General features: G+C 40.1%; 1 protein-coding gene across 1 annotated transcript in view; it reads right to left on the reverse strand.

Moving 5' to 3' along the window:
- Positions 1 to 73: 73 nt before the first annotated feature.
- LOC128022775 (E3 ubiquitin-protein ligase HERC2-like) overlaps positions 74 to 13,176 on the reverse strand; it is a 28,002-nt gene continuing 14,899 nt past the window's right edge. The window contains exons 11-39 of the mRNA XM_052610567.1: positions 11,266 to 11,423; positions 11,042 to 11,155; positions 10,704 to 10,955; positions 9,769 to 9,962; positions 9,480 to 9,680; positions 9,105 to 9,333; positions 8,539 to 8,663; positions 7,845 to 8,023; positions 7,545 to 7,729; positions 7,302 to 7,466; positions 6,913 to 7,098; positions 6,569 to 6,739; positions 6,376 to 6,479; positions 6,129 to 6,279; positions 5,839 to 6,053; positions 5,578 to 5,710; positions 5,319 to 5,446; positions 4,957 to 5,152; positions 4,737 to 4,867; positions 4,228 to 4,404; positions 3,991 to 4,127; positions 3,683 to 3,834; positions 2,876 to 3,067; positions 2,515 to 2,702; positions 1,300 to 1,492; positions 995 to 1,177; positions 714 to 898; positions 396 to 543; positions 74 to 291 (exon numbers count right to left, since the gene is read on the reverse strand). Of these exons, the coding sequence (XP_052466527.1) occupies positions 74 to 291; positions 396 to 543; positions 714 to 898; positions 995 to 1,177; positions 1,300 to 1,492; positions 2,515 to 2,702; positions 2,876 to 3,067; positions 3,683 to 3,834; positions 3,991 to 4,127; positions 4,228 to 4,404; positions 4,737 to 4,867; positions 4,957 to 5,152; positions 5,319 to 5,446; positions 5,578 to 5,710; positions 5,839 to 6,053; positions 6,129 to 6,279; positions 6,376 to 6,479; positions 6,569 to 6,739; positions 6,913 to 7,098; positions 7,302 to 7,466; positions 7,545 to 7,729; positions 7,845 to 8,023; positions 8,539 to 8,663; positions 9,105 to 9,333; positions 9,480 to 9,680; positions 9,769 to 9,962; positions 10,704 to 10,955; positions 11,042 to 11,155; positions 11,266 to 11,423 (4,990 nt within the window). The remainder of the gene's footprint in view (positions 292 to 395; positions 544 to 713; positions 899 to 994; positions 1,178 to 1,299; positions 1,493 to 2,514; positions 2,703 to 2,875; positions 3,068 to 3,682; positions 3,835 to 3,990; positions 4,128 to 4,227; positions 4,405 to 4,736; positions 4,868 to 4,956; positions 5,153 to 5,318; positions 5,447 to 5,577; positions 5,711 to 5,838; positions 6,054 to 6,128; positions 6,280 to 6,375; positions 6,480 to 6,568; positions 6,740 to 6,912; positions 7,099 to 7,301; positions 7,467 to 7,544; positions 7,730 to 7,844; positions 8,024 to 8,538; positions 8,664 to 9,104; positions 9,334 to 9,479; positions 9,681 to 9,768; positions 9,963 to 10,703; positions 10,956 to 11,041; positions 11,156 to 11,265; positions 11,424 to 13,176) is intronic.

The following is a 13,176-nucleotide window of genomic DNA, read 5'->3' on the forward strand; positions in this document are numbered from 1 at the left end:
AAAACCAGTATATGGTGCCTTTAGTAAAATACTTCCATTATTTTTCAACACTACTATTATTTGGCTAATAACGTTAAAAAAATTGGACTTGTACCGCTTCAGTGTGTCTGCCTGCCATGACATCACTGATACCACTGAGCTGGGAGTTAATGTATTCATTAACAAGGCCATTCCATTGGCCAAGGGAGTGAAGTGTACGCAGTACAGCCACAATCTCCTCGGCTAGGGTGCTGCTGTGAGTGGCTGTCAGAGAGGCTTGAGGGCGGGACTTTCTCCTACGCATCGAACCTTCTGTAAAGCAGAAAACGTGATGTTAAAGTGGCATCCTGCTATCAGCATTTAGACTACCTCACAAAGAGCACACAGTGAGAAAGGAGTTAATAAATGTACAGTACCCCTGAGGAGGGGCAGATCTGAGGAACACGTGCTGAGCAAGCTGCCAAGGAACCCAAAGAGTTTCTCCACCAGAAACTTCATATCCTGTGAGCGCTCGGTCTTATCCCAGGAGGGTAAAACCCCCTGTAGAAGCCGCAGGGCAAGAATCTGCCAGGGAGTGAGGAAAGATGGATTAAAACATAGCATACATACCCTGTGGTTCTCATTTTAGAATAACAATTCTACTCTAAAGAGACAAGGAAAGCTCTCATCCTCTTGGAAAAGCCAAGTAATAGCCATAGTAAGTGCTAAATGAATCTAGGAAGCAATGTTGGCACCTGTCTCTGTAGCGTGACCGCAGTGAAGGACTTGTGGCCCTCCACGATGCGTATGAGCAGATTGATCCACGCAGAGGAACTCAGGGTACTGCACATCTGAGGCATGAGAGCTATACTGCGAATAAATCCCAGTGTGCACCAGCTCCTGTGCTGCTCACAGGACACCAGCTTGTGAGATGAACAACCTAAAGAAGAAAGGGAGGAATGTGGGTCAAATATAATGTAAACATTATATCATATAATAAGAAATAATAATGAACAAATAAACTCTGGGCTGTTACCAGTTTTGTCATTGGCTCCACTCTCCACCAGTATCCGGAGTAGACCGCACAGAGTGCTAATAGCGTCAGCCTGCATCACCTCAGCGTGAATCCCAGAGGACAGTGACAGTGTCTTCAACAGATTAACTGTGCTGGTCAACATGATTGCAGTTGGATGAACACTCTTCTCCATCACCTCCCCTTCTGAGACAAAGAGGGAAAGGTTGTATAAATCAATGCAGCAATTACAAATACAGTAAAGCACCAAGACTGGGTGGTAAATGCTTTGTTCTCTTGAATAACACAGTGCCATGTGCATCACAAACCTGTGTCGTCCTCTGTGTCAGAGTCTTCTGTGACCGGTTGGGTGGCAGGCGGCGGCTCGGCTAGTTTGAGGTCATACTTGCCCTCTTTGCCCATCCTGTAGGAATTGGTGCTGCTGGTGTCCCATTGGACACGAATCCAGCCATCTTCTCCCAACTCCCCAATAACACGGCCCATGCCTGGTGGTGGTCCATCCTAACACACACCAAACAGAAACATGAATAAACTGACCTGACAATGCATTTGTGCTAGGGGTGTGCGATATTGACAAAAAATAATATCTCAATATTTTCTGGTATCTTATCAATAAAAGATAATTAGGCAATATTTTGCTGAGTGTGTTATTGTGTTGGTACTGACAACTGACTCTTAAAGTCTTAAATATTCAAAAATTAACCAATAAGTTAAAACTGATTTTTACAGATTTTTGCATTTCATGGGAATTTCTACCTTTGTAAAGCCATATTTTCTTAATGTGACCTTTATCTTTTGAGTCAGAATCTTACATTTAATCAGTGAATTAGAATAACAAGACAATTAGACTGCTACCAAGCAAATGAAATCAGTATTGATCAAATTATTCTTCACAATGCAGATGAAACATAGAAGATGCATCTGAAGTGGCATTTAGAGGTACACTGTTTAATGCAAGGCATGAATGCATTTAACCTGCAATTACAAATAAATAATGTTTTAACATTAAACATAAAAAATTTTGAATACTAAAATTTTAAATGATTTAAATCAATGAAAGACACTTTAAATGTAGTGGCAGCAAGTCACTGTCACCGAATTATTTAAACAGTTGATTCATTCAGGAACTAAACACTATCATGTTGTCTAAATAGAGCAAAAAAAAAAAAAAAAAAGGAATTATGGTCTCTAAATCTCTTAATTTCTTGTTATACGTCACTCTTTGTGTGAAATTGATTAATTATATGAAGTGGTATAAATATATATATTTTCTGCCCCAATGTCTTGAATTTGTGATCATTCTAAATGCATTTTAACAGATTGTATCATGCAGTGAAAGAATGCACTCTAAATAAGCACTGCATGGTTTCTGCAAAATACTTCAAAATGTCAAATGTTAAAATAACAACTTTACTATATTAATTGCAGGCAATACATATCGCACGTCCCTAATTTGTGCACACTTATAGGAACACTCCATTGCAAGTGTAAATAACAAGGCAAACACATCAGCTTTAACTTGCCTGATCTCCCCATTTCCAGTCAGGTCCTCTCATCACCCTAGTGCCAATCTTCATCATAGCTGCCAATTCAGGGCCAGAGGCAGGAAGAGGGGTGGGGGTCGTCTCCTTCCTGGACTCCTCGAGAACTGTAGCAGAGTCTCCGTGAGCTACAGAGCTCAGCTCCTCTTCACAGCTATCAGAGCTGGGACCTGTGCCATGCAATGCCGACATATTCACAAAACACATTAAACAGTATAGAAGAGATCAACCTCTCCCTGTTGAAAATTACCCTTTACAATAAAGTCCATCTGACAGTATACAACTGGCTCTATAAAATAAAACCCATCTGATTTAAGAAAGCAAGTCGAGAGAAGGTCCTGACCAATGAGTCGAAGTACACTCTGGGTGAGGGCGAGGATGCCAGAGTTCAGCAGGAGACTGAGGCTGTTGGCTCCATGTTTGAGAGTGAGCATATGGAGCATGGCCAGCAGGAAGCGTGCCTGAGGAATGGTTCCCAAACTGGGGCCTGCTGGGTTCTCATTAGTGATGGTCTGCAAAGGCACTGGCTGCACCCCTGGAAGAGAGGAAACAACATTCAGTAATACCAAACACCATTCAAATAGCTGGGGACTGTAAGTTTTTTTTTTTGTTATTTTAAATAAAATATTTTTGAAATGATTTTTATTCAGCAAGGATGCATTATGTAGACAATAAGTCAGAGACGTTCACATTTAGGTGACAGTAGAATCCATATTTCAAGTAAATGCCAAACTTTTTTTATCAATTTGCATAAACAAACTAAGCAGCAAAACTGTTTTCAGCATTGAAAATAATAAAAAAAAAAATTACTGCGCACCAAATCAGTACGAATGATTTTGAAGAATCATGCGAGACATGAAGACTGGGGAAATGGATGCTAAAAATTCAGCGTTGCCACCACAGCAATAATTTACATTTTAAAATCTATTACTATTATTATTTTCTATGGCTAGAAAATAGTTATTTTAAATTGTAATAATATTTCACAATATTCACTTTATGACTATTTTCGAATCAAAAAATGTGGCCTTTGTGAGCATAACAGGCTTCTTTCAAACAATCTTACTGACCCCAAACTTTTGAAGGGGTAGTGCACATAAATACATGAATTAAATGCGTTTTATAATCATTGTAATGCCATCACTCATACCCAGCTCCTTGAACTTGCCGCTGGCCTCCAACAAGATGTTGCGGACATTCTGGATAGCCCAGGCATAGAGCTTACCGAACGTCACCTCCAGCAACATGCGGTTAAATGGAGGAATGAGATCTACATCCTTTAGGCAGTCAGCCAGGGGCTCTCTATCAGGGCAAAACGGATATTAATGTAAATACAAACCAATGCAAGATACTGTACTGCCATACTAAAATATTCTGCAAAACACAAAAGAATCTGCTAAAAACAGAACATGCAAAACAAATATCCTGCTTGAAGATCGTTTATATCTTTAAACTTGCCCAATATTGGTCCCTTCAGGTATGACTCTCTGCCAACCACAGAGCATGGCGTACTGTACGGAAGGCAGGAGGAAGTTTTTGGATGCCAGCTTCAACATAGTATCTATACCCTCCAGCCGGACCTCAGCTCGCTCCAACTGTACACAGGAGTTATTGTTAGGAGTTAAATACTGTCATTTACAGGTCCATTTTATGTTAATAACTACCTTTTTAGACAACACAAAACATTTTAACTACCTGTTTAAGAAGGCACTTCCTCATCTTCTCCACATCCAGCGGTTCCTCTTTCAAAGCAAACTCAACGATGGCGCTCATGAGGCTGGACTGAGAGAAGGAGCCCTGAACGCTGTGCTTTAACCAGCGGTACTTCTGAACACTGCCTATGGTGCTTAGTAGAGGCTGCCACTTATCCTGCTGCAAGATAAAGGAGAAGAAAATGAACAAGGCTGTTAATCAAATAAAGAAATGTAATAGAATGAATTACGTGACATGCTTTACAGTAATTCAAATTAATTGTATAATCATAAACAAAAGCTCCTCAGTAAAGACATGTCAAATTTATTAACGCACAGAGACACTATTAAACCATTAAAATGTTAATAAATAATTAACTAGTAAGAAAATAAGTTTACAAATAGTAAACCTAGTTAATAAACTAGTAAAGACAAGTGTACGCCGAACAAAAAGTAAATCCCCAAATCAAGCAGTAGAGAGAGAATACTGAGGATAAATGGACAACAGCAAACCTTTGGGGATCTGACAGTGGTTTGTTTCTTGTCCACAGGGGCGGGACTGATTGGAGCAGGCAGCTCCTCATTGGTCCCTTCCCTCTCCATCTTGTCCTCCTCCAAATCAGCGGACTCTGATTTCTTAGGCACTGAGACAATAAGCAAAACATGCTAGAATTATAAACTGAACATGCTTTTACACATTCACATTTAAAAGAACTATTAGACTATTAGTCACCTCTCTTTTTGCGGCGGTCTCTGATCAGTTTCTGCGTGATCCTTTTCCAGCGAGGCTGAGAGCTCAGCAGCTTCAGTTTGGACACAATGGACAGGTCATTGCTGACAGCAGGCCGGAGCTCATTGAACAGGAAACGCAGCCTCTCGATCACTGGGGCGCACACCTCCTTATAAGAGCGGCCTTGCTCCTGGTGCGTCTGTAGCAGATGGGGGAAAGATCAGAGAGTGGGGGGGTCAAAGAAATCATCATCACACTCCAACCCCATTTACACCTGGCATAACCATGTATTAAATTATAAAGCTACGGTGCTAAGTGTATGTTATTACTAAATTACATTTTATCACATATATTATTACGCTCACTTTTATCAAAGAACATTTGGCCTGGTACACCATTCGACACACATCAATCACAGATTTAGGGAGGGACCTCTGTTTCCCCTGGTCCACACCCAAGGCACACTGATCAACAAGTGAGAGGGCGACATGACCTGTATAAGAAAACAGAAATTATACCAATAACACTGACAACTCCGTCTAGAGTTTTTGACAAGTGCACAGAGCAGGATTTCAGAAATCAGAAATACAGAGAAGCCATAAAAACCAGCACTTTTTAAGTTACCAAGGTCATGGTGCTTGAGAAGGCAGCAGAGCAGCAGGCGGCCCACTTCCTCTACAGGATGTTCAGGCGGAAAAGTGATGGGAGTGATGAGATGGTACTGTTTACAGCACCGCTCGATTTGGCATAGAAAGTCCTGTAGCAAATAAGAAAGAATCCAACAATTATACATGATCTGTAATAATCAAAATGACAGTCAAATATTAGGAATAAATTATACTAAATAAAGAGACAAATCAGTGATAGTCTCTCTCTGTGTATGACCTTCACAGTGTGGTCCTGGGTGTTGTTGTCAGCGATGGCCTGCAGGAAGGGCTGGGCGTGATCACTCAGGGTGATTCTGCGGCAGTAGAGTTTGGCTTTGTCTGGTGTGGTGGTCCCAGGAGAGCTGCAGTGGTCCTCATCCTTCTCCTCATTATAATTATAGTGGATCTGACTCGTCTGAAGACCACCAAAGAAAATTGACGACTGGAGCCATTCTGGAAGGTACAAGGTTTTTTATTGACATACCACTGAAACGTTTGCAATATTACAAGCTAAAAAAACGGACTCACTGGCACATTCTATTTCAATGCGGGAGAGAGGGGTGCTCATAGCCAAATATGAGGCATGCAGTCCCAGTAGCAGACCAAGGTTCCTTTCAGCATCTATCAGAGGTGAGGACAGACTGCTCAGGTCAGGAGTTGTCACCATTTCCTGGTTGGGCTGGAGAAAGACAGCCAAAAAAAGAAGACCAACATGAAGTCCAAACAATTTGAGAAGAAAGCAATTAGAATCTATAAAACAAAAAGACACGCAGACCTCCATGTATTGTCCCACACAGAAAGCTTGCATGAACTCCCTTGTGTCTTCAACCTGGAGAGCGGCCTCTAAAGCTACTACAGGGTCTTCTCCAGCAAACTGGGCTGTGAGGGGAAACAGTGAATAAACTTAGAAAACGTTTTATTTGAAAACAAAGTAAAAGGTTTTAGTCATTTGAGTAATGTTGTTATACCGAGGATGCTGTTCCCAGTTAAAGTTTGCGTCTGGAAGTCTTTGATGTCATAGACCTTCCCTTCAATGACAGTCCAGAAACCGCCATCTTTGTTATGATTCTCCAGGTCAGCTTTGCGGATAAGCGACACTTCCTCGTTGTTCTTTGAGCTTGACCCATTGAAAAAGAATCCTTCAAAGAAAGAATTATTTTGACTATTATTTTAGTTTTTACTAGAAGATCTTTCATTTTTTCTTTTCTTTTTTTATACATAAATATATTCATACTGGATTGAAACATTACTCAATTATGCAGTCAGACCGTCTTGGTAATGAAGGAGGTGTGTGGATTAATCTGTCTCATACCCATGAGTCCAGGCCAGGCGAGATCCTCATTATCATCTCTCTCCATTCCAGGGGAGAGATGGTTAAAACGGTCCACGTGCTCCAGAAGAGCGGCGAGGAGAGGAATGGATCCAGTCTCCTGCATCAGGCCAGCATCACGGGTCAGCAGTAACACGATGGAGACAATCAACTCTGGCAGCAAAACACCTGGAGAATGAAGAAACAGGATGCTTTGCAATTAAAAATGCCTTCAGAGACCTCAGAAATTAAAAAGCATCACATATGTTTGGAATGACATTAATATACATATAACAGTATTGTCATTTTTAGATGAATGTATTCCTTCAATGCTAGAATCATCCTAAAGCTTTAAATTAAATTTGGTGAATTTAACATAGTAACATTTTTACCTGTGAGATCTCCCTCAAGGACACGTGCCACCTCTGCAAAGTGACGATGACTGTTGAGGGCGATGCTGGTGGCAACAGGAAGGATATCTCCAATGTGTGTGCACAGCAAAGCCATGTACTTCTTCAAAAGAGACCCAACTCCCAGAATCTCTGAGTTACTCAAAGCTGTGACAATAAGAGATAGGGTTGACTGAATGCTCAAACCTTAACAAAATCCCTGAAAAATTAAGTTCTTCTACTTACTGTATCCTCCCACACCCACAGTGCCACTGACCCCCACATACAGCTTGCAGACCAACAGCCTCTGAAAGCGCAGCAGTAGGTCCAGAGAGGCCGAGCGCTCCTTGCTGACCTGCTCCGTGTCTTGGCAGTTTGAGATTCGTCGTGCCACATCCTTAAGACGAGCTATAGTCTGTGAAGCAATGTTTCTACAGAATAATACACAAAGAAGAGTGTTACTAAAGGCTATGACGTTCAGTTGATTAAGAGTTTTCTAAAGCCATCTTTAAGTTTCATGCATTGAAAAGTGAATCACTGCATTACCTGAGCAGTTGTTGGACCAGCTGGACCAATGGAAGGCTCTGCTTGTTTGTTGACTCATAGATGCCGGTGTTGATCAGGTCTTTGTCCAGTGTGGTGCGACAGCGATGCAGAGAAGAGGCACTGGCTTCCTGCTCATCGATCTCCTTCTCTTTCTGTGCTTCTTTTTTAGCCTCGATATCCTAATAAAAGAAATGCAGAGAAATTAGTTAATTGGAATGTCAAAACAAAACTAAAACAGCGCAAAAAATCTAAATAAAAAAACAACAAACCAAACAAAACTAAACTAAAAAACAAACCAAATTAAAATAAAAAACAAAACACCAAACTAAACTAAAAACAAAACTAAAACCAAAATAAAATAAAAAACAAAACACCAAACTAAACTAAAAACAAAACTAAAACCAAAATAAAATAAAAAACAAAACAACAAACTAAACTGAACTAAAAACAAAACAAAATAAAAACAACAAAACAAAAATTAAACAAAGAGATATATAAATAACAGAGTTTAACACGTTTAAAATAACACATAACACAATCATTTAAAACTGAAATGATTTTTGACACTTTTCCCTCAGGGGTCATGAATCAGTTTCCTCTGTCTGGTTTTTGGCAGTGCTCTGTTAAATGTTGGAGATACAATGCATGGAGGGTGAATAAATGATGAAGTGTCTAATGAATAAAACATGCTGACCTGGATCTCAGCCGTGATGGCAGCATTCAAAGCAGACTCCAGCCCTCCGTCGGCCATCAGACTACTAACCAAGAGGTCGATCATGAAGCAACGGCCAGGACTTACACTCATCTCATTAGCAGATGCTAAAAAATACAGAAATGCTTTTAACCATAAATGCTGTGATAGAAACAAACATGACATTGACTGCTTGTTTTTTTGTTTTGTTTTTTAAAGATGGATTTATCCACAGATGTTACCAGATGTAAACCAGCCAGTTGCTGCACTTTTTTTTGTCTCTGATGAACGATAAATACATTGCCAACCAATCAGAATCAATCGTGCTATAATGAGATCGAGAATTTAAAACAGCAGACTCGCGTCCGCTTAGAATACACAAACAATATCGTTCACTGGTGATGGTGCTAATATCGTTATCTTTATAGTTATCATTCTTGGTGCGAACAGGCCTTTATAGTCCAGTGAGACTTATATATGTTTTTTTCCTCGTCATGACGTATTTTTGGACTGATGCGACTTATAGTCCGAAAAATACGGTAGTAGCACTTAGTTATTTATGAACTGACCTGCATTGGGCAGCAGTGAGGACAGGGCTCTCGCTCTTTCCTCTGCAGTGGGCAGTAGCACTGACCAGCCACTCTGGAGCACGGCCTGGGCAGCCACCTGCACAGTGTTTAAAACCCCGGCGTTGCTGGCCAGCGTCACCACTGTCTGCTTGAGGTTATTAAGCAGCCCGCTTCCCAAGCCCAAACCTAGCTCCTCAGGGTCCACCTGGTTACTGATGGCTGCATGGAGCTGGAAGAGATAGAATACAATGACAATATTCAAGATGAATTATGCTTTTAGGAGGACATACTATTCAAACTGGTATCTTGGAATAAATCAATGTAAATTTGTTCAATTATATGGCAGTCAGAAGCCTAAAATTTTAGACAACTGACCTGTAATCTGAGCAGGTTGAGAGCGGCCACAACCATGCACTCTTTCTCCTGCGGCGGTGGCCAATCAGAGCTGCCGTCCATGCCCTCACTGACCTGCCGAAGCAGCAGGTCCAGCTGGTCGAACGTCATTGTGCACACGTCCACCACAAATGGTACACGGAGCCCTACGGACCACTCAGAGCATGACGACCATGCAAAACTCTGAAAAACAGAATATTACAAAATATAAGTAGTATGCAGTCAAAAGCAGCATACAATGAATTACATTCTGGTGAAAGACAGGTTATACCTGGCCAGGGCCACAGGAGATGCCTATTATGTGTTTAGAATTAAGGCCTGGCAGGGCTTTAGGCTGCTTCTTATTGGAGAAGAGCGTGTCAAAGTGCTGAAGTTTATCATTACTGCCCCAACTGTGCACCTCTCCTTCTTCTGTGAGGGCCAGGCAGTGTGTAGAGCCAACTGCTACATCCACCACCCTCTTACCTGAATTGACAAAGAATTAAATGTTAAAAGCAGACTTCAGATTAAAAAATTGATGAAAACTGGTGACAGAGTTTAAATAAACCATATTTTGAAATGTACGTGTTGATAAAGTCAATTTGATATGCCATTTTGCTTCCATAATGTAGCATTTACAAGTGAAAAAAGTCAATATTCCATGGGCAAAAAAATGTAGGGAGAGACTTGATTTGATCCATCTGGAATTTATTAAATCTGGATTGTACAAATGCCTAAATATTTGCCTATTTTGTTCAAATAGGCAAATTGTTTTGTTATTTTGTTGTTGTATTTTGTTATTTTAGAATTACTTATGCGGCTATAGTGTTTATTTATTAATATTTTAAACTAGCTTTTATACATACATTTATGTTATTTTTTTTTATCTTAATTAAAATATTAGTAATTTTTTATGCGATGTTGATGTATACTAGTTTTTATATAGTCTTCGTTTTCTAATATTTAATATCAGCTTTATTTAATTGAAAATGCATTTGAACAGTTTTAGTTAACAATAACAACACGGTAACATTTCAATGAAAGAAAACAAAATGGTTTTCCTTCTTTGGAATAATATGTGAATTAAACATTCACAATGAGGAACTTTTCAATATTAGATGTGGAACATGTTATAAAATATATTAAATGTCATGTTGACTTTGCCTTCAGATTTCGACAACCTGAAATGTTTATGTTGTGAAAACGCAATTCCTGAAAACACTGAACCTTGTAGACTGTCGAGCAGTTTGGGATAGCGGACGTGTTCGTCAGTGCCGTGGCCAAGTCTCTGATTGTCTCCTTTGCCCCAAGTGTACACTTGTCCATCTTTAGTGAGAGCTACGGAGAACTGGCTCCCACAGCACACCTTCACCATATCCAAATCCTGTAACTTCTCCACAAGTTTTGGCGTTTTGCATCCATCACTACCCCCACGACCGAGTTTACCATAGTCACCATCACCCCATGACCAAACCTGACCTGTAAAGAGCACGCAAGAAAAATGATCATGCCATTCTAACATTATCTTAAAACCACTTCTGAATGTGCCTTTATGAGATGTATACCATTCTCAGTCACAGCGAGGGTCTGAGCATCTCCACTTCCACATGCCACATAGATGACCTTAAGCCCCTTCAGAGCAGTTACCAGCATGGGAGTGGTCTGGTCCTCACTAGAGCCTTCAGAAAAGCATGCAAGCATCATTTAACTGTGTCCTGTAGTAAGATTATATATATGTCTTGTTATAAACAGCAGTGGATTTGAACTGGATTTATACTGGAGATGTTACCGTGGCCTAGCCTGCCGTAGTTTCCTCGGCCCCATGTGTACAGCTCTCCGTCTGCTGTGATCGCTGCGCTGTACGTGCTGCCACACGCGATGTGAATAACTTGCTTCCCTGCCGGCCTCCCTGAGAATACTGCAATCATGGTGGGTTCCTCTAAATACCTGTAGAAGCACAAGTAAACACGCTTTATGTTGTGTGATTCTTTGCATACAAAGAATACAAAGAACTATATTGTTTTTAAATTGCATAGTACAATGGTTGGTTTTGACTGGTCAAATACTGTAATTAACATTCTCAGGTGTGTAGAAGAAGAACCCCAGCAGTTCAGTTGACAGGCCCAGGTCAGAGTAGAGCTACATAAGAACTGGTCACCAAAAACCCCTGTATCTACAACAGTTTGTCGAATTCTCTCAAGCAGTGGTCTCAATGGCCGAATTAGTGCTCAGAAACCAGCATCAAACAGAAGACAGCAAAAAATTGTGTTGCATTTGCCAAGGCCCACAGCTTGCAGGAAGGATGGACTGTGGAAAAGTGGCAGAAGGTTGATTTTTCCGATGAATCATCTATTGAACTGCATCCCAATAGTAGCAAATACTGCAGAAGACCTACTGGAACTAGCATGAGCCCAAGATTCACACAGAAAACAGTCAAGTTCGGTGGAGGAAATATAATGGTTTGGGGTAACATTCAGTATGGGGGCATGCCAGAGATCTGCAAAGTGGATGGCAACATCAACAGCCTGAGGTATCAAGACATTCTTGCTGCCCATTACATTCCAAAAAACAAGAGAGGGCAAATTCTTCAGCAGGATGGCGCTCCTTCTCATACTTCAGCCTCCATATCAAAGTTCCCGAGAGCAAAGAATGTCAAGGTGCTCCAGGATTGGCCAGCCCAGTCACCAGACATGAACATTATTGAGCATGTCTGGGGTAAGATGAAGGAGAAGGCATTGAAGATGAAACCAAAGAATCTTGATGATCTCTGGAAGTCCTGCAAGAATGCTTTCTTTGCCATTTCAGAGGAGTCAGTTATTTGAGTCATTGCAGAGAGGTATGGATGCAGTCCTCCAAGCTCATGGGAGTGATAGACAATATTAATTCTTTTTCCACTGCACCAAGACTTCATGCTCTGTACTGTGCATTATTTCTGTTAAGTGACAATACTTTTTTATAGGCAAAGTCTGACCTTTCTGTCCTAATTAAATAATTAAAAGTAAAGGCATGATAAGATTTTATTTTGTTAAAATAAGCATAATCTAGAGGCCTTTGCCTTTCATAATAAGCCACTTCTGATTACAAATGAGTCAAGTTATTATTTGTTGTTCCTACAACTTGGACAGGCGACATGATTTTTGTCAGGGAGTATATATATATATGTGTGAGAGATATTGTTCATTCACATTTTTTCCAGTCTGGTATCTTTTGATATATTTGTTTAGCATTTGTAATTAATGCTATTAATTACTCTTGCTCTATTCTTTTTTTTTTTTTTTATTCTATCTGTTTTCTTTTTATTTATTATATTAGTTAAAATCCCATGCTACGTGTACTGTGTTAACCTAACTGAGACTTGTTATAGCACTTATATATCATTGCTCTTTTTGTTGTTTTTGATTGCTTCCACTGTCTTCATCTGTAAGTCGCTTTGGATAAAAGAGTCTGCTAAATGAATAAATGTAATGTAAATGTAATTAATTTGTTTTCACTTTTATGTTTTATGTTTATTAACAATATGTTAGGTGATTTTTTTGATAGCCCTTGTATGTTTTTTTTTTGGTCATGTGGGTGATCATGTGATCTAGGTTGTGCTTGTATTTAAGGGCTGAACTCTTGATGTGTTGTCTGTTGTCTGATGAAGAGCTTGTAGGCTCGAAAATGTCACCTGCGGTGAGAACAAATGTTTTTCTACTTTGCT

This window comes from Carassius gibelio, chromosome A11 (assembly GCF_023724105.1).
Source record: "Carassius gibelio isolate Cgi1373 ecotype wild population from Czech Republic chromosome A11, carGib1.2-hapl.c, whole genome shotgun sequence".
NCBI lineage: Eukaryota > Metazoa > Chordata > Actinopteri > Cypriniformes > Cyprinidae > Carassius > Carassius gibelio.